A 23,572-nucleotide genomic window follows, 5' to 3' on the forward strand; every position below is an offset into this window, starting at 1 on the left:
CCTCCTCCTCCTGGACCCAAATCCTGGCCCAGGCCCACCCACCAAGCCCCCTACCAGGACATGCAGAAGTCCTGGATGCCAGGTCTGCTCTAGTGTCGGGGCTGTGTAATGGCTCCCCTATGCCTAGTCTTTATTCTCTCTGTTACAGATGTGTCGGTGACAAAAGGTGATGTTCATTTTTGCTATTATTGTTTTAAGGTTTTATTGTTTAATTACAAGTGAATCTGTGTGAGGGAAAGTGGCCAGCAGGGGGCAGAAGAGGGCGTCCAATTCCTGCGAACTGGAATTTTGGACTGTTGAGAAGTACCACATGAGTGCTAGGATTCGAACTCTGGTCCTCCTCAAGAGCAGCCAGTGAGTGCTCTTAGCCACTGAACCATCTCTCCAATCCCAGGATTCTCACTTTTAGCCAAAGAACTTCTAACCTTAGGCCCAGTCTCCCCTTGCTGTTCAAATTCCTTTACCAAGCCCATCTAGATGGCTCAGTGGGTAAAACACTTGGCATGCCAACCTGACCACCGGAGTCGAATCCAACATGGTGGAAAGAGGAGTGGTCCTCCGGCCTCCACATGCACCCATACAGTTGCATACAGAGTAATATTTTGATTCATTTTCATTGTAACCCTTTAGAGGTTGTGCTGCCCCCAGAGCCGTCCTGGAGCCAGCAGCATGGCAGACCAGCAGCTGCCGAGAGACCTAACCCTCCCAAGCCTAGCAGGCCTGTGTACTTGCGCCTGCATTGTCCCAAGCTCCCTGGGGTCCCTGTGCTTACCTTGCTCAGCAAGTGCACCGGCCCTGCTTGTCACACACACCTACCCTGGCTCCTTTGGTTCTAACACATGCCCGGGTCCTGGCCTGGCCATGTCGGGCGTTCCCATTTGTTCATCCCTGGGTTGGGGGATCTCACGCTGTGTCGGCACTTTGGAAGAGCCTCTCTAGAGGGGCTGACCTGAGACAGGCCTTCCATCTGAGCTTCCCACAGGATGTTGGGGTTTTTGGGGGAGCACCTGTTACCTCTGCTCTTTACAGCAGTGCTGTGTGGCTTGCCCAGCATCTGGGTTGGCTAGGACACTGGCATCAGAGTGGTTTTGGACACCCAGGCTCTAGGGCCTGCATGGTGTACAGCAGGGAAATACAGGAAGAGCTACTATGGAGGAGTAGATGGACAGGGATAGCCACCCTCCAGTGACCCAGCTCCCGCTCACTATGCAGTGAACTGAGCGGGGAAGGCAATGGCGCTGGCAGACAGCAAGTGTGAACACATGAATTCGCCTCCAGCACCTAGGTGAAAAGCCAGGCATGGGGATCACATGCTTGCAATCTCAGAACTAGGAGGTGGAGACAGACAAATTCCTGAGGCTCCCTGGCCAGCCAGCTCAGCCTAATTGACAAGTCCCAGGTCCAACTGAGAGACAAGAGACCCTTTCTTAGAAAAACAAAGTTCTGAGGAATAACACCCAAGAGTGACCTCTGCACTGACATAAACAGAAATATACATATAAATATACACATGCATGTAAATACATACACATACACACACACACACACACACACACACACACACACACACACACACACACAAACACCAATAAGGGGCTCCCTTTGCAGCTAGGATGTTAAAACCTGAAAAAAAAGGCTCGCCAGAGTTCTCCCAATAAGACTGGGCCAGGGCCAAAGTCTTTATCCTTTCAGGCCCGCGTGGGTGAACCCAGGTGCTGACCTGCCTGCCCACATGTGCTTCCTGACAATGCAGGATGTGCCCAGGGGCCGCTGACCTACATTGTCAGCACTGCATCCTACAGAGGGACTCAGGCCAGCTGCTCTCCTTCCCGTGCACAGATGAGGTAGGCTTTCCCGGGCAGCTTGTGCATCCCCCCTGCTGAGCAGTGTTGGACCTGGAGCCAACATGTCTACCCTCCGGCCATCCCAAGCAGGTGTCCACAGAGCCCTGCCATGCAGGCAAGCATATCCTTAGCTTGGGTTCAGCCTTCTCAGAGTACCAGGGCTTCTAAAATCTTCTACCGAATGCTCAACAGTGAAGTTGTTCCTCGCTGAAGCACAAAATAGGTTCATAACTACTGTCTCCTTAGAGTTTAGCAGGATTCTTAGGAGAAGCAGGGCAGTGTGTGGTTAGGTTAGAAGGGCAAGTGGTGAGGTTGGGAGAAATACCAGAAATCCCTGTGACTTAGCAGCTGGAGAGCCTGGGCTAGTTACTCAGTTGTCTGTGCCTCTGTGTCCTGCAGAGTGAGCATAAGATCTTGTTGCATTCTGAGAGTGGCGTTCTTACCCTAGCAACCAGCAGGAGGCGAGTGGTAGCCTTATCATTGCTTATCCATTGGTTATCCAATACCATTGCATGGGAGGAGGTCTCTCAGCCCTGTGAGACCACCTCTCATGGAAGCCACCCAGTCCTGAATGGGAGATCCGTGAGAACAGGACACTCTCCTGCCCTGCATGTAGTGACACTCCTATGCCCCCAGCAGTACCTGGAAAATAAGGTTGCTTTAGTAGTTATGGGATATATGGGTAAGTACCTGACTAATTGCCAGGTGAGAAAAATGGAAGGAAGGGAGAAATCGAGAGAATGGAGCCGACAGCAAATCTTCACAGTTGGTCATCCCAAGCAAGAGCAGCGCTGTTAAGCCAGAGGAAATGCAATCCTTGGAAGAGAGGCAGACCCGAGGACCAGCACACAGGCCCTGGACTGTGTGGACAGCCCACAGTGAGATGAGCCCAGGGCAGTACGGCATCTCCCAGCAGCCCCTCCCTCACAGCTGCCCGGGAAGCTGGGTGGCTCTACCACAGCGCTTGGACATCTGGCCTCAGTGGCCTCTGTTAGGCCAGTCGATACTTCCCTCCATCTCAGGGAACGCCTCTGACAGCCTCCCCATTTTCAGCCTCACTGAACTCGTGATTCTCTGTTCCCAGAGGCAGGTAGATGAAATCCACCACACACCACACAATTCTCTGATGACCTCTAGTGGCAGTTTGGTGCATGACAACAATACCTCAAAAAGACTCAGGTGGCGACTCTTCCTCCCCATGGGTGTGACTTCGCAAGTCTTGGGACCCAAGTCCAACATAGGATCTGAATGACCCAACAATGGCTTGCTTCACTTGCCTTGAGATTCGGTACCAGGGTCCCTCAACTGTGTTCAAAGACTCCCATCATCCCCCTAGGCTCCCAAGGATAGAAACCTCATTGCTACTGATGGAGAGGGGGCAGCAAGAGGACGATGTGAAAAGCCAACCTTGAATGGTTGTTTCCAAGTTATTACCCGCAACACAGGGAGGTAAAGGAAGAAACAGGTCCCTCGCCCCCAAACCCCCTGCCTTGTGTGAACTCTTCATGGGTTCTGCCTCTGTGGCACTGCCTTTTGGCAGGCCAGGTGGCAGCCAGGTTGGCTGGGTGGATGCGAGATTTAAAGAAGCCAAATGAGAGGGTATGGAAGGGAGTGGGGGTGAAACATGATGCCAGGCTGCGATGTAGGCAGGAGAGGCAAGTCACAGCCCTTCCATGGTCATTTCCTGATGGAATAAAGACCACAGGACCTGCTAGAGGAAGACAGATATTTGGGGAGTCAAAGGTATGCAGAGCAGGGAACAACAGTCCACTCCACGCACCTGGAGCATCAAGCTCAACCCTAGATCAGCAGAAATTCGCGGCTGTGACAGGGTCACGTGGAAGAAAGTGTAGGTGACATGTCCTTCATGGATTGCCCCCCTCAAGACTCAAAGAGACAGCTCAGAGTTATTCTGTGGAGCCCAAGAGGAAAGATGAGGGTAGCAACAGGTAAGGTATGGGAGGAAAGGGTTTAATTCAGCAAAATGGCCTTGTGAGCCATCTCCCCAAGGAGGGGCAGGGCTCCTGTCACAGTGTGGAGGAGCCAGGCAGGTCCCTGTCAGCCTCCACCAATCGAGTTGTCCTTCTATTGAGTAATAAATGATGTATGTCAGGACCGCCATGCACACCGAGTCTGAATCCATTACAAATGACTACCTTTCATCTAGAGCAGTGGCACACTCATTGTCAATAGGTCTGCAGCTTGCATGACCGTGGAGGCCTCTGCTCCTGCATCCTGATGTCCGTGTGGTTGTCACTGCTGACCTTGGGAACAAGTCCATTCCATCTCCTTGATTAAACCAGGAAACTTATCTGGAGACCATTGCTCATGATGGATACATCCCAGTCACTGAGGGTGCTGTGATACATCCCAGTCACTGAGGGTGCTGTGAAGGGTCATTTCCAGCCCAGGCCACTCTGACTTTGCGTCCTGGAGGTCACCTCAGGAACCTCCTGTCCCTTCTAGCACTCCTGCTCACACGTGGACTCCAACCCCACGGACTTGAGGAAACGAAGCTCATGTCTTTCGTGGCTTGGCACAGCTAAGGAAGGGGGCATAGAGCCCAAAAGAGCATGCAGTGGAGCGATCTGAAGATAAGATGACCTGAACCCACAGACTCCAACCTCTTCCTGTTTCCATATGGGAATGCCATCTTCTCTCACCCACGGGAACCAGGCAGTGCCTGCCTCCAAAACCGAGCCTAGAGACTAGCTAGGTAAGGGAGGATTCTAGTCTCGCTTGCCTTCCACACCAGAAGCCCCATCAAGAGTGCCCCCTCTTCCTATGACTGCCAGGAACACCTTCAGAAGAAAACAGAAGCCTGAACACCTTTCTTTGACAACGTGCTCATGGGGGACCCACAGAATTGGCAAACAGATTTGCTAAGAAAGGTCAACTTTACTAACGAGGCTTCTTGTTGGTACTACCTATGAGTGGATTCTGAAGCTGTGTTGTGGAAAAGCAAGTTAGTAAATATGGTGAGTTGGTTGGAAGTCAAATCTCACTGCAAGAAGAGAGGTGAAATTAGGGAATGGGAGAGGCAAGCAAATCTCTGAGGCATGGCTTTGTCTAAAAAATATAAATGAACAGGTATGGAATAGATGATAGATGGGGGGGGATAAATAGATGATGACCAATGGTAGATACGTAGATGATTGATAGATGACTGGTAGATGGGAGATAAAGGATTCATAATTGATAGGTGAGTGATTCATAGATGATAGATAGGTAAATAGACAAATAATTGATAGATGCTTAAATAATAAAGAAAGATAAATGAAATAGATCCTTGAAAAGTGATAGATGATAATTGATACTTAATAGATAAAACTAGTAGATGATAGATATATGCATGTATATATACATACATATGCACACACACACACACACACACACATACATCATACACAGGACTAAAAGTAATGATACCCTCAGGCAGCCCACAAACTTCTCAGATGTTGGTTTCTAAACACCATTGCACTGGAAGGAAAATAACCAGTTCCGATGCTGGGGCAAGGGAAATGCCAGGCGAGCTGAGAACATCCTGTGCCAAGGAATAAGAAAGTGTTCAAAAAATAAAGATGACAGGAACATGCGGGAGAAAGCATCGGCGGCAGCATGCCAGCGTTTTCACTGGCCAGATCTGCATAAGCGAGTCAAAATGCATAATGATAGCAAAGGGCTGTAAGACGCTGCATTTAAAAGAACTCACGAGGCCAAAAGTAACAAGGGAAGAAAGAAAGGGCTGTTTCGCAGCAGAATGTGTTCTGTCCAGATTGGGTGACAGCTAGCAAATCCCGTTCACGGTTCCCAAAGTCACTAGCCCCGAGCTGATGTTTGTGGGAAACAGGATCTCCGCGGGGTCTCCCAGTGGCTCCAACAGGTGACTGCTTAATCACAGAGGGGCAAGGCTACCTTTCAAGTGGTGAGGCCACCACAGCCATGTGAGCAGAGTTGCTGTCCCCAGACACTGGACAAAGTGTCATCTTATGCCCTGAGGTGGCACACAGAAGGGACATCTCTTCTGCAGGGTTCCTGCCCCACATGCATAGCCTGAAGCTAGTCATGACAACAGCCAGTAAATCCACATCAAGGAAGAGTTAACAACAGTTAACTGAGCCGAATGCCGCGGAAATATGATGAAATGAAAGACCAAAGTGAGCTGGGGCATTGTTTGAGACAAAAGCAAGTCAGGGAAACATAAGAAAATGCAGTGTGCTGGTCCTAGGGTGAATCCTGATTTGGGGGGGAAAAAAAAGGCAAGATTCCTTAAAGTATCCATTGGGTCCACTGTGGAAATGGCTAACGAGTAGAGTTAGCCATTTCCAGTTCCAGCTGGAAAATGTAAGAGTGTCCTCTTAGCAAACACACACTGAGCTGTATAAGAGTGGAGAGTTAAGTCTGCAGCTTGTCTTCAAGTGACTTGAGGAAGACAAGTGTCCAGGATAACTTATTCCAGTCCCTAGCATCTCTGTGGGAAAAGTGCTGTCAAAGAGAATGAGCAACCACCCCAGATCTTTGACCTGTCTCAGGATTGGCTGCCTCTTGTCCAATCGGCTTTGGCCCAGACTGTGTCATGTGATATATAACATGGCTGCCATCACAGCGTCTTCAATGTACGTCTTCCTAGAAGGGCTCGTAGTGGGCCCTATGTACGAATGGGCCAAGCTGTTCTGTACTTTCAGCTGCCCAGGCCCACTCCAGACCTCCCTGCCCAACTGACAGCCAGTTCTCTCTTTCAACAAGCTTTACACGTACCTCCTCTGGGCTGAGTTGTTACTGGAATTTTCTTACTATAATGTTTTTGTTGATTCCTTGAGAATTTCATACCATGGATTTTGATCATATTCCCTACACACACTCTTCCCCCTAACTTCTCCCGTGACCACCCCATCTTCCTACTCCCCCTAATGTTGTGCCCCCACCCTGTTTACATAACCCCAGAATCCAGTTTGTGCTGTCCACACATTTCTGGGTGTGGAGCCAGCCACTGGAACATAGCCCACCTACCAGGGACCACACCCTTAAAGAAAACTGATTCTGTCTCCCAGAAGCCATTGATTGTCCATAGCTCCTCGGCACAAATATGGAACACTTCAGGAATTTGCTTTCGTTGAGCAGGGGCCATGCTAAGCCCCTCAGTACCATTCCAGTTTTGAGATCTGTGCTGCCACTGTTACTAGAATCAAGAGTCAGAACCTGGGCCCTGGCAGCTCCCATCAGCCAGGTTTGGCCAGGCTTGAATGAACAACCGTCAATCAGAGGACGGTGTCAGCTGGCACTTCCATCCCACCATGGGAATGCGAAGGTCTCCTGTGTATCACTGGTTGTGGAGTATGGGAGGAAAGGGGGCCTCGGCTAGGGACTCAGCTGCTGGAAGATAGCCAGTCCATCCCTAGGGTTTTTGTTTTCTCTTGATGCAGCCGGACCCAGCAGGCCGGGACATCTCCATCCGCCCACTGCTGGAACACTGCGAAAACACCCACATGACCATCTGGCTCGGCATCGTCTACGCCTACAAGGGGCTCCTCATGGTAGGTGCCAAGCGGGAGGCAGAGTTTGGGGACGCTGCTTCGCCAGGCCTGTTTCTCCTCGGGGCCTTCACAACATGAAAATAAACAGAGCATCCTCCACATGACTAAACCCTTAGTCTCTAAACCCTGGTCTCAGACCCCACCGCAGCCCTAGGAGACAGGCAGAAATGATGCCCCCGTTTCCCTCCTGAGGCAAGGTTGTGCTTCCTCTGCACGCTCTAAGGAAGAGCCCTTCCGGGACTCCTCCAGTGAAGGTGGCTCCTGGCAGTCCTTGACTTGTGATTTGTGGCTTATCTCTAACTCCTTCCCCTCTTCTCTCTTAATCCTTATCATTGGATTTAGGGACCAACTAGATGATCTGCAAAAATTCCATTCATGGATCCCTAATTGTACCTCCAAAGACTCCCTCACCCACCCACCCCACGCACCGCCACCAGTAAGGCCATATTCACCACTTCCATGGGTCTGGATGTGGATATACCTGTGAGGGCCACTATTGCAGATTACAGATGGCAAGAAAGCTCTTCCTAGTCTCAGTTCAGCACCTGTGAGTCCTCATTCCACTCCTTGAAAGTCTAAGAACATGTGACTCTGTCCCTCCGGACACTGACACTCTTCAGAGCTCTGCAGGAACCGCCAGGTCTCTAGACAAGCCCCTGCTGGTCAGTGCCTTCCAGTCAGAGCTACTGTCTTAGGCTCCCACCAGGCCCTGCCACTCGCCACCATGGGCCCCACCCAGGCAGGTTCCCGCATCTGGTCCATCCTGTGCTTTTCCTCTGAGAGGTGACCTCTGGGGACTGATGGGATAATGCATGAAGGACCCGCCCAGGGAAGGTTTTCAGCAGACGATGGCTTCCTTGCCTCACCTGGTGCCTGCTTCCAAGGCTTCCCTTTCCTAGTAAAGGGATCTGAGAAAAAACCCACCAGCATGGTGTGGGGCACAAACCTGTAATCCCAGTGTTAATGAACTCGAGGTACAGCCTGCGCCCCAGACAGCCACCCATCCTCTATAAACCAATTAGAACAGCCGAAGCTTTATGAAAAGCAGAAAGAGGAGAGTTTTCAATGTGAAAACATTGGGAAGATGGAGAAAGACAACCCCTGACACCCCATCCCACCCCATCCTAAGTCCCCTGACACCCACCCCACCCCATCCTAAGTCCCCTGACACCCATCCCACCCCATTCTAAGTCTGCTGATACCCATCCCACACCATCCTAAGTCCCCTGACACCACATCCCACCCCATCCTAAGTCCCCTGACACCCACCCCACCCCATCCTAAGTCCCCTGATACCCATCCCACACCATCCTAAGTTCCCTGACACCCCACCCCATTCTAAGTTCATCTCCAAGGTCTGGAAGAGAGGTTGAGGTTTAAGAAGCCATACACACCTAAACAGTCCTGGCCAAGGTGTGGTCCTGCCCACCCTTGACCCATCCTTTCGTCTCCTATGAGCTGTCTGAGAAGTTATAAATCTCTTTTCAATTGCAGTATTCCTCTCAGGCTGGCCAGGTCTTCTCTTCTTCCTGATATTCCTGAAGGAATTCTAGTTCCTTGAGGTTCATTGTTTCAATACTTTGGGAGTCAAAGTGGGGCTCACAAGTGTCTCTTTAGATACCTCTGTCCCTCCCTGGATGTTTAAACCAGCACTCAGGAGACTGAGACTTCATGACCAGCCTGGGCTATGGGGGTAAAAAAACCAATCTCAAAAAAATAAATAAATAAAATAATCGATCAGGCTGCCAGAGGGCACACTTGGTTGGGAAGAGGATGCCTCCATGCAGTGTGAAGTACCATCCATCAGAGAAGTTCACTTGGGACTATCCCGCCTGTCCTATAGCTTAGTTAGGGTTTCTTTTGCTGTGAAGAGACACCATGACCATGGCAACTCTTATAAGGAAAACGTTTAATTGAGGGGGCTCACAGCTTCAGAGGTTTGGTCCATTATCATCATGGCAGGGAGCATGGCAGCGTGCAGGCAGACATGGTACTAGAGCTGAAAAGTGCTCCATCTGTAGGCAACAGGAAGTTGACTGAGACTGGGTGGTATCCTGAGCACAGAAAACCCCGAAGCCCACCCCCAACAGTGACACACTTCCTCAAACAAGGTCACACCCACTCCAACAAAGCCACACCTCCTAATAGTGCCACTCCCTGAGATTATGGGGATTACGGGGGGCCAATTACATTCAAACTACCACACCCCTCTTACCCCATCCAAACAGGGGCCCTAGAGGATGAGTGTTACCCCATCTCCCAGATGCTGCAGGTGAGGCTTTGAGAGGTAAAGTGACCTGTTCAGAGTCCGTGGCCAGTGACTCATAAGAGACCATTCCAAGCCCTCTGACTTATCTAGCCTGCTTCTGCCCCATGATGCCAAACGGAGTCCCCCTCAGAAAGCAGTCATCACAGCGATGACGGATATGAAGTGCCCTGAGTTATGAGAAGAAACAAACAGGAGAGGCATTGGTGAGAAGGCCCTGGGACCCCGCGCCTGCAGGAGTCTCCAGTCTCCCTCAGCCTCCCTCACTACCACCCAGAGGGGCAAATGTGGCCTGCTCCTGTGGCCACCCCTCCCTCAGAGCACTGTGGGGGCTGATGTTTCTCCTTGGGCCTCTCTCCTGTCTGCTCCTGTCCCGTTTGCTTCTGTAGGGAGATGGGTTGCTTAGGAAGAAAATTGCATGTGAGGGAAAGCCAAAAACAATGGTGACTGAAGAGATGGGCAGTTTCCCCCTGGAACCTGCTCCAGAGGCGCTGAGATGGGGGCGCCAACAGCCGTGCTGCGCCCACGCCACACAGTCTAAAATGGCTGCTGGAGCGCCACCCATCACAATCCACTCGCCCTGTCTGGAGGGAAGGAATGCAACCCTTTCCCGTGGTGTGCTAGAAAAATACTACACTGGACTCTTTTGGAGCTCTATAAACACAGCCTGCTCCTGCCACTCCAGTACTGTGTGGCCGCCATCTTTCCTCTCTGTACCTCAATGCTCGCTCTCCAGAGAGTGAGGGAAAACACTCAAGATCTTGTGTGAGGCTCCTTTACTCGTGGCCGCCATCTTTCCTCTCTGTACCTCAGTGCTCGTTCTCCAGAGAGTGAGGGAAAACACTCATGATCTTATGTGAGGTTCCTTCACCCGTGGCCTCTCATAGGTCTCTGCAGGAGCCAGCTGTGAGTGTGAAGGAGAACTGGGGGGCTCACACACCCCCGGTCTGCATTCCCTCAGGATGCAACTTGGCGCCACACATGTAGGCAGTTGGTAGCAACCCGACGCCCCTGCAGTTTGCTGAGCAGGGAGAGGGGCCTCCGCCGGGTAGTGACTGCCTCCCCTTTCTGTCACCATTTCAGTTGTTCGGTTGCTTCTTAGCGTGGGAAACACGCAACGTGAGCATCCCTGCCCTCAACGACAGCAAGTACATCGGGATGAGCGTGTACAACGTGGGCATCATGTGCATCATCGGGGCTGCCGTCTCCTTCCTGACACGGGACCAGCCCAACGTGCAGTTCTGCATCGTGGCCCTGGTCATCATCTTCTGCAGCACGATCACTCTCTGCCTGGTGTTTGTGCCAAAGGTACCTGTCCCTGCCCCTGCCCCTCACAAGGCGATTGCAGAAGCCACCACACCTTGGGGGGGGGGGGGGCACGTGGAAATGCACTATGCACACAGGGAAAAAAAATTAGGAAAGAAAGAGAAGAACAAGATCCCCCAAAACTTCACAATCTCATACCCCAACTATCCAACTCTTAGTGTTTACTTTGCTACTCATGTGCTTCCTGTCTATGTGGTGAGGGGAGGAGGGGTTGCATGAGTGCCAAGTCATACATACGCCTGGACTCAGTTCTCTCCTTCCACCAGGCGGGTACTGGGGATCTTTCCGACCTCCTGGTCTCCCTTTTTTGAAAGGCTGAAAACCTTGCCTCTGAAGACCAGGCTGTAACTACAGCGCACACCTTCTTTTCCCTTGTGTCTTTAACTCAGCTTCCCACCCTTCATCTTTTCCCACACCCACTGCATCCCGGAGGGCAGGTCCATTGCTTTCATGTGTACTTTATCCCTTATTGCTGAACGTTTTGATTATTACAGATTTTTTTTTTTGAGACAGGGTTTCTCTGTGTAGCCTTGGCTGTCCTAGAACTCACTCTGTAGACCAGGTTGGCCTCGAACTCACAGAGATACATCTATCTCTGCCTCAAAAGTGCTGGTATGAAAGGTGTTAAAGGCGTGCACCACCACAAGGCCTATTGTAGATCTTTTTAAAGAACATTTTTTTTTCTACATAACACATTTTTCTTGTTTCCAATTATCTGCTGTAAGCGGTCTTGGAAGTGATACTTCTGGGTCAAAAGGAACAGTCACAGTCAGTGTCCACTTGCATCTCAGAGCGCAAGCACTTCCAGCCCTTTGACACTGTGACACAACACTGTCATCCGCAAAGGTCATGCTCGAGAGCCAATTTCTTAACTCAGTGGAGTGTTTAAAGATCACATAAAAATGCATAGCTTCACATAAGCTTATGATTCTGCATTGGGCAGCACCTACAGCAACCATAGCTCTGCCCGGCCACATATGGCCTGCAGTCATAGTGGGACATATCTGTCGCACCAGTCCAGAAGACCAGCTTGGAGAGATATTTGGCAAGCACTGTCTTGCAACCATGAATGAAGAGGCTTTAACCTCGTAGGGACCAGTGCAGCCTGACCTCAGTGGCCCCAAGTGCCAGAAGACAGTGTGGGAAAGTCACTCCTGAGATAGGAGTGTTAGTAGCAGAGAAGGAGAGAAGAGAGGTTCCTGGGGTGACTGGGCTACCTCCACCCCCGGGCACATTCATTCAGCCAGGACTGGCCTGGAGATCCTCCGGTGTACAGCCTCCTCCTCTAATTGTTCGCTTCCCACTCAAGTCCCAGGCCAGCGTCAGCACCTCCCTGCCTGCACCCGAACATTCTGCATCCCAAAAAGTGTGACAGATTCCGTAAGCCCAGCTCTAATGGAGCTATTTGTCCTGTCAGCTTTGACAGCATCTCATTGATCTCTGGGCACAGAAGCCAAATTCCCAATGCTGAGTTGTGTTTCAGCTCTCTGGGGGCTCTCCCAGTACCCTGAGAACCCCATCTTCCATTCCACCTGCCCTTCCCATGGTAGCACAAGCCTGTAATCCCAGCATCTGGTAGATAGACACAGGAGGACCAGATGTTCAAGACCAGGCTGGGCTACATGGTAAATTGAGGCCAATCTGGGCTGTAGAAGAACTTGTATTAAAAAATAAAAACTGGCAAGATGAGTCAGAGGCTAAAGCCCTTAACACAACGGCTTGACAGCCTGAATTGGAGCCTCCGAGCCCACACAGAAAGTGGGAAGAAAGAATGGGCTGCTGTTCTCTGACCCTTGCCTTGCTATGTGCCCACACAATAATAAATATAATAATAATAATTGCCCTCCCCTGAGTGCCCTGAGACCCAGACTCTTTGTCCTTTGCCTAGACTGGGTCTCCCCCAGGCTTGGAATTGCCTCCCACACTTTCTCTTCCAGACAAGTCCCCACCCCCACCTCCACCCCGGCCCCCACCCCAGCCCCTGTCACCCACAGCAGCTCCTGGTAGCCACTCTATCCTTAATCCCTTCAGGCCTGATGACAATCAAGCCCTTCTTCATACCCACACCCCAAATCTGAGGAGTCCTGATAGAGGCATGGTAACTCTGCCACGGCTCTTAGGCTTAGAGCCCACCATGGACTGGAGAAAATTGAAAAATGCATGGATAAGATCAGGGCCAAGTCACAACTTTTTTTTCTCAGATTTTTAAAAATTCTTTTTCATGGGACTGGGGGTGTGCTACTGTAGTTAACAGCCCAAACTGTGCTTACAGAGAGACCAGGTTCAGGTCCACACACCCAATCAGGTGGCTCACAGCCCCGCCTCTAACTCCAGCTCCAGAAGACCCAGCTCCCTCTTCTGGCCTCCACAGGCAACTGCACCACATGCACACACACACAACCACCCCCACATATGTGTACACATATACACAGAATTAAAAGTAAAATGAAAATCTTCATGAATTGTTCAAACACACCAGACCCCTGCCCCGTGGAATCTGTACTGTAACAGATGTGAGGGATTTAAGCCGTTAAATGACTTTGCCAGGGCAAACAGGTCGCAGCTGATCACTAAATTCACCATGGTTGTGGAAGTCTTTACTTTTCCCACTTCACCGCTGTAGAAACGCTCCACAGTGGGACTCCACTCGGGGCTGTGGACTGCCTCTGACTGCAGGGGTTTGTGTGATAGAGCCAGGGTCAGGCGGACGGCTGTCCTGTCCCAGAAGGACTCTAAGGCTCAGTGAGCGGAAGCTGCCTGCCCACTATCGTGCTCAAGCCTGTGCCAGAGTCCAGTCTGAGTTCCAGCCTGCCTCTTTCCCAGGGCTCCTGTCGGTCCGGAGTGGGTCCGGGGGGAGGGGCGTGGTTGGGGAGAGAGGAACGCGGCAGTAGTCTCACATCAAGTCCCCTCTGTGCCCTCAGCTCATCACTCTGAGGACAAACCCCGACGCAGCCACTCAGAACAGGCGATTCCAGTTCACACAGAACCAGAAGAAAGAAGATTCGAAGACTTCCACTTCAGTCACCAGCGTAAACCAGGCGAGCACGTCACGCCTAGAAGGGCTGCAGTCAGAAAACCACCGCCTACGGATGAAGATCACAGAGGTGCGTCCCTCATCTGGAGGCCACGCCTCCTCCTGTCCTGGCCCCTCTGCCTGGCGTCCACGCTATCCCTGCTCCACCGTCCCCCAGAACACCCCGGGTAATGACAGCAGAGAGTTGGTCACATCTGACTCAAACTTAGTGCCCAGTTGGCCTGGACTCCTAGAATCCAAATTCCCCTAATCCAGGACACGTTCAGAGAGGAAACTTTGGAGTATCTTCATGGAGGGCCCGCATAACTCTCTGATGCCCAGCACGGAAAGAGGATACAAAGACTGGTGCCCCCAGAGATAGGCTGTGCTGCTGTGAGCCTGTCCCCAAGGTCTGAACTGCTTTTTGAATAGTCCAGAGAGGCTATAGCTAGGGTGCTTCGTGTCTAAGCCACACCCTCAGATGGAATGGAACCCATCTCTCTCTCACTGCCTAGGGGTCAGGGATCTCACTGAATTTGTGTGTAGGCTGAGTCAGGTCAAGATGTAATAGCAGCAAAGAGACCTCAAACACAAGAAGCCTCGAAAGGGAAGCTAAGGAAGGAGGGTCATGGGTTTGAGGCCAGCCTGGGTTTCATAGCAGGGGCCTGTCTCAAAAAGGAAAGTGACCCAGAGAAAGTGTGTTAGCGCAGCTGTAGTGGCACATGCCTTTGATCCCGGCACTTGGGAGGCAGAGGCAGGTGTATCATTGTGAGTTTGAGGCCAGCCTGGTCTACAGAGTGAGTTCCAGGACAGCCAGGGCTTGAGAGAGACCCTGTCTCAAAGAAAGCGGGGGGGGGGTGCATTTATTTCTTTCTCACCTAATGGCCCTGAGGACGGGGTGCTAGCAGAGTCATTTGTGGGGTGAAGGTCCTTCTCTGCTGCTCCCTGCCACTCCCCTGGCACAGCAGGGTGAAGGAATGGATTCTTAGGAAGAGGAGACATAGAAAGCCCACACAAGGGATCACCTCTTAAGACAATTACACACACACATACGCCCCAAAAAATGCAGTTTGGTTCTGCCTCCCTCTGCTGCCAGAATGTTCATGAGCTTGCTTAGCCATAGAGGATGCTGAGAAATGTAGGCACTTGCAGGGAAGAAGCCAGTTGCTTGATTAGATATGGCTGCCCAGATAAATCTGTATTTCAAATAAATGACCGATCGTGTCTTCAGTAACAGCATACTCCATACCGAGTGCAGACTATACCTGAGCTGCAAGGGGGGGGGGGGGACTTTTGCTCTCTGAGGTTTAAATTCCACTGGGACTTCTGTGTTTTCATTTGCCAGAGCCAGTGACCTCTAACAGGGCTCATAGAACCCTGCCACACAGGGAGAGAATCAACACACTCACAGTGTTCTCACCTGAAATGCTTTAAGACAGGGCATCCCACACCCGCCTCTGTGGCAAGGAAGAATCAGCATTTGCCCCTCTGAGCCCGTTGCTAGTCCTCTCTGAATAGCAGACAGCTATAACAAACAATAACATAGCACCATGCTAAGTCTTCCACATCCTTCCAGCAATGCAATCTCCCACTGCAGGAAGCCTGAGCCGCCGCTGACAGCCCCAATGTAGCTTTGTTTGCCTTAGAATTGGGCCACAGTCTGACTTCCCACTGGGCCCATCCTCTACTCCCAGCCCTGCTACTGTGTAGCACAAATAAGAGTATTTTTTTTCTTTCATGTAGAAACATACTAAAGCATTAAGTTTGCCCCTGACCTCAGGAGCGTGATTGACAATTCATATGACTCCCTTCCTGTTCTACAACCATCCCAACTTCCACTGCCTGCCTCCCCCACATACTCTCCTGGCTTAGTAACCCTGATTCTTCTGTAACCTAGGCGTGACTGAGCCCCATTATACTCAGCTCCCCCAGGTGACCCCAGCTGGCTGGAGTCTGGATGATAGTGTGGGACTCAGAGATACCGAGCTCTGCCTTCAGGCCTCCTGGCTGGGGTCTGATGGGTCGCTATGATGACAGTCCTCTCCTCTAGCAGCTGGTCCTTATGTGTCAGGCACTGGGCTAAGTCCCCATTCGTCATCTCACGGAGTCTCCATCCGCCCTGTGAAGTGGGAACTGTGATGCCCTTGTGCTACAAACAGAGACCGAGACTCAGTACAGAGTCACAAAGCGCAGCCTGGCTTTGTGGTCTAGCTGGTCTAGCTGGCCTAGTCCCTTGTCCCTGGTCCTTGTCTTGCCTCCTGGGCTTGCTTGATCCCTCTCAAGGCTCAAGTCCAGACAGCCCTGATCCATCTCATGTCAGCTCGTGCTTGAGTGAGCACAACAAAGTTCTTCTCAAGATACAGAGGTTATGCCCAGTGGTGGTAGCACATGCCTTTAGTCCTAGCACTCAGAGGCAAGCGGACCTCTCTGAGTTAGAGGACAGTCTGGTCTACAGAACAAGCTCCAAGACAGCCAGGGCTACACAGAGAAACCCTGTCTCAAAAAAAAACGAAAGGAAAAAAAAAGATGCAGAAGCAGAACCCTGGGAGGCAGGGGCTGGGCCTGGGGACTCAGTCTCAAATGGAGCCTTGTCTTCCAGCTGGACAAAGACTTGGAAGAAGTCACCATGCAGCTACAAGACACCCCAGAGAAGACCACATACATCAAACAGAATCACTACCAAGAACTCAACGACATCCTCAGCCTGGGCAACTTCACAGAGAGCTCAGGTGAGAAAAGACAGGGCCCAGAGATGGGACCCCATCACTTTGTAGATAAAAGTAAGGTTCTGAGAAAGCGGGAGGTGGGGGGAGGATGGCACCTGGTCTGAAGCCATGCACACAGGCAAGGCTGACACACTGGGTCCTCGCCTCCTGCCTACAGCTTCAAGTCTCTCTGGAGCCTGCTCCCCACATCCCCAGCCCTGAGCTTTAGCTTCTTACCCTCAGGCACCGTGTCCGCTTGTACACAGCATAGCAGCACCTCAATGTTCTCACAGGGACACCCTTTATTTCCCTCTCCGTTCCTCTGAGTTGATTTATAGTTATTCCTTAAACAGTGTTTCACGGTCCAAGAAGCAGCTCATCTGTATACAGGAAAAGAACAGTCAGGTGACTGTGTTACAATATCCCTCTTACCAACCATGTGAGAAGAGTAGGTCACCATGACATGGGCCACTCTCTATTTACCTCTCAGCAAAAGCCAGCGTGGGTGGGAAGTTTGGAAAAGGATGTTTGCCTTTGATGTTGGAAATCAAGCCAGCCCTCCACAAATACGAACTGTTAAACTTGAGTTAGCAGCTTCCCAAGCAGGCATCCACCCCTGGAAATACATCCACGTAGGAAATACATTCTACATGCTCAACACATTATTGGTAGGTAAGAAAGACTACCACTAATGTACATGTGCATCATTTAGAGTGATCTCATTAATTATGAGACAACAGAGCACATTGTATAGCCTCTTAGGAGTGCAGTAAGGGATAGGAGGACAGCTGAGGGGCAGGGTAAAGTCTGCCTATCATGTTTGAGGCCCTGGTTTCCATCCCTAGCGATGATGGGAGGTAGTAAAGAGTCTGGAGAAATGGCTCAATGGCTAAGGACACTTAATGCTCTTGAGAGGACCCGAGTTCGGTTCCCAGCAGCACCCACACTGAGCAGCTCATAACCAGCTCTAGTTTCCAGGGGTCTGATGCTCTCTTCTGGCTGCCTTGGGCAGGCCTGAGGAGCACGTAAGCTCATACAGGCACACACATATACATTAAAATAAAAAAACTCTTTTAAATTTTTAAAAAAGATATGAGGGAGATCTCCAAGGGCGAGAAGCCAGCATTATGTTGTATACACACACATACATACAGAGGCATGCAGCCTGTCTTAGTTAGGGTTTCAGTTGCTGTGAAGAGACATCATGACCATGGCAACTCTTAAAAAGAAAACTTTAGCTGGGTGGTGGTGGCGCACGCCTTTAATTCCAGCACTTAGGAGGCAGAGACAGGCGGATCTCTGTGAATTTGAGGCCAACCTGGTCTACAGAGTAAGTTCCAGGACAGGCTCCAAAGCTACACAGAGAAACCCTGTCTCAAAAAAAAAAAAAAAAAAAAAAAAAAAAACTACACTAAAAATAAAGCCAAAAAAGATTTCATTGGGCTGACTTACAGTTTCAGAGGTTCAATCCATTCTCATCACGGTGGGACATGGTGGCGGTGCAGGCAGACATGGTGCCAGCAAAAGAGCTGAGAGTTCTACATCTTGATCCACAGGTAGCAGAAGGAGGCTGCTATGCCGCCCTGGCTGCAGCTCACTGTAGAGAACTTGCCTAGCCGGGCTCTGGATTCAACCTCCAGTGACACACACAAAATCTATGTTTAAATCAATGGTGTTTCTTTTATTCTCATATTTTCCTTTTCCACCACCCTCCCCTTCCCTTCCAGTGTTCTTACTATAGAAAAATCTATACTAGTATTTGAGAGAAGGTCACATTTAGCTCAGGTTAGCCTTGAATTTTCAATGTATTTAGCCAAGGATGATCCTGAACTCTTGCTATTCCTGCCTCCACCTAAAAGTACTAGTATCAACATAACAAAATATCAAAAGTATGTGCAGGCTTTTGAAGTCATACACATGTATACACACATCTCACATAAAATGTTAATCTAAAGAAATATTTAAATTAAAATAGTTACAAAGACTTTTAAAGAATAAAAATTCCATCTGGACCAAGCATACTGGCGTACACCTTCAATCCCAGCACTCTGGAGGCAGAGGCAGACAGGTCTCTGTGAATGAGAGTCCAGTCTGCTCTACATAATGATTTTCATACCAGCCAGAACTGCATAGTGAGATCCTGCCGCCCCCCAAAAAAATCAGTCCTAATAATTCTAGTGTTTTACAAAGGAAAGCACTTCAGGTTACTGGAGGGAAATCTGCTTGAGTAGCCATGTGAGAAGAAAGATAGGTCTTCACTTTGTACTTTGTACTTCACTTTGTAACAAAAAGCCCATCTCAGACAGACACAGAATTAAATACAAAAGGTGAAGCCGAGAAAGTGCTGGAAGAAACCAAGTGATAAGTTCTTAAGAACCCCCAAAAAGGGGCTCATCTTTTTCACTTTAATACAAAACAAAAACCAGGAGGACAGAGTTTTCGAACTGCCTGGGCTTTATAGTAAAATGGTCATTTGTTACTGTTGTGGTTGGCTGGTTTGGTTTGCTATTGTTGTTTTGGTGGGAATGGGTTTGTTTGGTTGGTTTTTGTTTGTTTGTTTGGTTGGCTTTGGTTTTAGTTGTGTTTTTTTTTTTCAAGACAGGATTTCTCTGTGTAGCTCTGGCTGTCCTGGAACTTGCTTTATAGACCATGCTGTCCTCAAACTCACAGAGATCCTCCTGCCTCTGCCTCCCCAGTGCTGGAATTAAAGTCGTGTGCCACCGCTGCCTGGCGAAGACGCCGATTTTTAAAACTATATATTGTTAAACAAACAAGGAGGATGCTGAGAAGCTGGCTTGGTGATTCAGAGGACCCATTGAATTTCCCAGCTCTATTGTGATGGTTCAACACCATCCATAGCTCCAGTTTTAGAGGATCCAATGCCCTCTTCTGACTTCCGAGGGCACCAGGCACACACCTGGTGCACAGACATACATGCAGGCAAAACACTCACACACACAAAATAAAATGAATAAGTCTAATTTTTTAAAAAAAAAAAAGAAAAGAAGCAAGAAAGAAGACCCCAAATATAGCTGTTTGCAGTAGACATTGTTCTGAGCCACTTTCTGCTCTTGGCATTCAGTCTGTGTATCATAGATTTTCTGCTGTAACACACACTTGACAATCAGGCGCCATAGAAGCAGGGGCAGGGGAGACAGTTCAGTTGGTAAAGTGCTTGAAGGACTTGCGTTTAATCTCCAGAACCCACACGAACCTGGCTTGGTGTAAGGGTGAATGCTGTCATCTCAGCATAGGGGAGGCAGAGACCAGCTGACCCCCAGGGGCTTCCTGGGCAGTTGGCCTACCCTCTTGTGCAAGTTCCGTGCCAATGAGAGACCTTATCTCAAGGAATTAAAACAAAAAGTAGAAAGTGGACAGCACCTGAGGAAGACCAAAGGTGTATGACAGGGTGCCCAAGGAGTGACACCCACAATATGAGCATATCATACAAACCACACACACACAAAAACACACACACATACACACAAACAAAGGAGAAAGGAAGGAAGGAAGGAAAGAAGGAAGGAAGGAAGGAAGGAAGGAAGGAAGGAAGGAAGGAAGGAAGGAAGGGAGAAGAAAGAAAGAAAATCTGTAATGTAATGTATTTTCTTGCAGCTCTGGAGGCTGAGAGTCCAGAACAAGGGTATTGGTAGGCTCAGTGTCTAGAGCGGTCCTTGCCTCTGTTTCTGAGATGGAGCCTCAGAAACACTTCATTCTGGGGAAGAGAACAATGCCTTCACAAGTGGAAGGGACAGAAAGGGCTCAAACTCGGTCCCTTGGGTTCCTTAGAAGGACACTAAAGCCTTCCCTAAGTTTACCTTCTAAACTCAGTCACCTGAAGGCACCACCTCTTAACTCACCACAATAATTACTCAGCAACCCAGATGGCTGAGGCAGGGGGATCATCTGAGCCCTGCTATCCTAGACCAGTCTGGGCAACATAATGATATCCCATCTTAAATAAATAAATAAAAACGAAACCATGAACTTAAAAGGACATGTCCAGACTCCAGCACTGGGGCTATACGTTGGTCCACGGGGGCTGCACAAAGATGGGACAGACCACCTGAGTCTAGTAAACCAGAAGCAAACTTTCTTCCAGAAAAGAAAGAAAAAGAAAAAAGAAATCTCCATGGGGCACAAAAAGCTTATCAGGCTAGCTGAGACCACTGCCAGAGATGGACTTGTAAAGCTGTGGCAAAAAAAAAAAAATAGTTTCTGAACTCCCTTTTTATAGTAAGAAGCAACAAGCATTAGGCAGTAACAAAGAAATTTTTACAATCTCAAGGTAAAACTCGAATACAAATTGCCCTTCTTTACAATTTCCATTAACAGGTTTTTTTCAGTTAAACTATTGTTTGTGTCTAACCCATTGTTTCTGCCTGGTACTTGCTGATGGTGTTTACGAAGCTCTGCATTCCCCTGATACAGCCACTTTTGCATAGCAGGGAACGGTATGGGACAGTGCAAAACCAAAAAGTCAAAAATTGCGTACATCCCATCATTTAAAAGTTAACTCAGAGGCCGGGCAGTGATGGCGTATGCCTTTAATCCCAGCACTCGAACTCTCAGTTTACAGAGTTGACCCTCAGTTTGTAGAGGGATGCTTCCGTCTTGTAAACAGAGCAGTTGGTTGTAAAACAAAGTAACCCACTGTTAATAGTTAATCCTTAAGCTGCTGAGAAAGCTGCTGACAGCCTGCTCTCATTCTCCTAGGCTTACAACATTGTATTTCTTTATTTATACATTCTTATTTTTGGAATCTACATTTCTATATTCTTATTCTTGGACTCTTCACTATACAGTTGCCTCTTGTGAGTCACGGCACTGGGTGTGGGTGTGTTCTGTAAGGTCACCATGAATAGTGACAAACACCACTGCTCTGGGGGAAGCACAGGGGGAGGCTCCTGTGAGCTCCTCCCAGGTTGGCACGTTTTGTCAACCAATGAAGGTCTTGCTTTGCTCGGTACATGTCACCGTCCTAGCACACACTGCATTTAGCAACACTGTGTGCATGTTTGGCAGCAATACAGCTTGTGCATTCGGCAGCACTGTGTGTGTGGTCAGCAGCACTACAGCTTGTGCATTAGGCAGTACTGTGTGTGTGGCTGACAGCACTGTAGCTTGTGCATTCGGCAGCCCTGTGCGCATGGTCGGCAGCACTACAGCTTGTACCTGACGGGAACTTGCCTGACACCTTTGTTTTAGGAACACTCAGCACTACACTTGGGGACCATTTTAAACAAGAAAGCTGCCAAAAAAAAAAAAAAAAAAAAAAAGCGTGTCAAGCAGCACTAAAGCAACCTCAAGCTCAAGGATAGAGCGAGCAGTGTGGATGCTACCCAAAAGAAGCCACCTCAGGCTGGAATATATATGCCAGGCAACTCAAAATTACTCAGACAGCAGCTCAAAATTGCTCATGTGTCATATGCATAAAAAGAGACCATGGTGCATCTGAAGTATTGATTGCAGGCTGACAAGTCCATTTGAGAAAGCAAATGAGTTTGCAAATGCAGAATCCATGAATAATGTGGATCAATTCAAATGGATGCAAAATCGCACACCTATACCATCCCCCATGACAGTGAAAACAAACCCTAATCAGTCCACTCGATTCCTATGCTGTCTTTTTTTCCCCCCTTGAATTGAAAGAGGGAAGATCAGTCACACACTTCCCCTTGCTGTTGTCCATGGATGGCAGGGTCCAGAAGGGCTGGGGCACAGACCCTGGCTCAGAGAATGTTATTCCATGGAGAGAATCCTCAGGGTCCCATGGTTGATTTGTAAAAACTAACTTAACAAAATGTGTGCTGTTCTTTTCAACAGAGGGAGGAAAGGCCATTCTAAAAAATCACCTTGATCAAAATCCCCCGCTCCAGTGGAGCACAACAGAGCCCTCGAGAACATGCAAAGATCCCATAGAAGACATCAACTCCCCAGAGCAGTAAGTACCTTCGCCACGAGAACCATGCCCAAGAACACATCGCCCCAGCACAGCTGCCTGCAGTGTGCACAGCAGTTATTTCACCCGAGCTCTGCAGACACATGACAATGCAGCCATATCACGATGCTCCTTTTACAGGCAGGAAAACTAATATCCAAAAGAGGGAGATGACCCATACAAGCTCACCCAGTACTTGAGTGCAGGACATAGGATTTGAACTCGATACTAACCCACTTTAAATCCCATGTTCTCCACCAGAGCCCACTGCTTTTGTTGTGTGCATACTGTAACCTTATGAAATTCATGTGCTCGATGATAGTTGAAACCAGTTAGTGTCAGACAAATGCTGGAGACACAACAACAATATCCAAAACAGAGACCTCTTTCTTTTCAGTGAGCCCATATTTATGGAGTCTCTATTTTCTTTGGCAGACTAATTAATTAATTAAAAGGGCGAAGCATAGCATGCTCATGATAGGTGCTTTGGAGATAAATGAAGCAGGGAAGGGGTCTGTCCTTTTAAATAAGATGAATCAGAGAAGACATAAAACACCTGCCCATCTCAGCTCTGTTCCCACCTGTGACTTTAGCTCATTCTGGTGTACTGGAAGCAGAGGTAGATACATACACTCTGACATGTGGCTTCTGGGAAGCGACAAACAGGTAGGAACCAGCAAAGGCAAGCAAGTCACCCAGGCCATGTGGCTATAATAAATCATCATGATGTTAATAAATCATCAACTCAGCAAATGCCGAGACTGGCCATTCAGAACCCCTGTCTGTGATTCGGGACACAGCAGTTCACTGACCTGCCACCTCCAGGGTGAGGCAAACCTGTGAGTCCCCTGGACTGAACTCAGGTTCTGCCACTGCGTGAGCTCCTGCCAAAGATGTATTGACTGTGGGAAGGGGATTGGGATCTTTTTTTAAATATTTATTT

At 49.3% G+C, this 23,572-nt stretch overlaps 1 protein-coding gene and 1 pseudogene across 1 annotated transcript in view; one reads left to right on the forward strand and one right to left on the reverse strand.

Moving 5' to 3' along the window:
• Positions 1–23,572, forward strand: part of Gabbr2 (gamma-aminobutyric acid type B receptor subunit 2) — a 353,494-nt gene that overhangs the window by 325,126 nt on the left and 4,796 nt on the right. The window contains exons 14-18 of the mRNA XM_085677181.2: positions 7,268–7,378; positions 10,728–10,952; positions 13,892–14,074; positions 16,583–16,712; positions 22,515–22,632. Of these exons, the coding sequence (XP_085533307.1) occupies positions 7,268–7,378; positions 10,728–10,952; positions 13,892–14,074; positions 16,583–16,712; positions 22,515–22,632 (767 nt within the window). The remainder of the gene's footprint in view (positions 1–7,267; positions 7,379–10,727; positions 10,953–13,891; positions 14,075–16,582; positions 16,713–22,514; positions 22,633–23,572) is intronic.
• On the reverse strand, positions 6,925–7,018 carry LOC146891434 (U6 spliceosomal RNA; annotated as a pseudogene).

The sequence above is a fragment of the Myodes glareolus genome, chromosome 16, assembly GCF_982192425.1.
Source record: "Myodes glareolus chromosome 16, mMyoGla1.1, whole genome shotgun sequence".
In the NCBI taxonomy this organism is placed as follows: Eukaryota; Metazoa; Chordata; class Mammalia; order Rodentia; family Cricetidae; genus Myodes; species Myodes glareolus.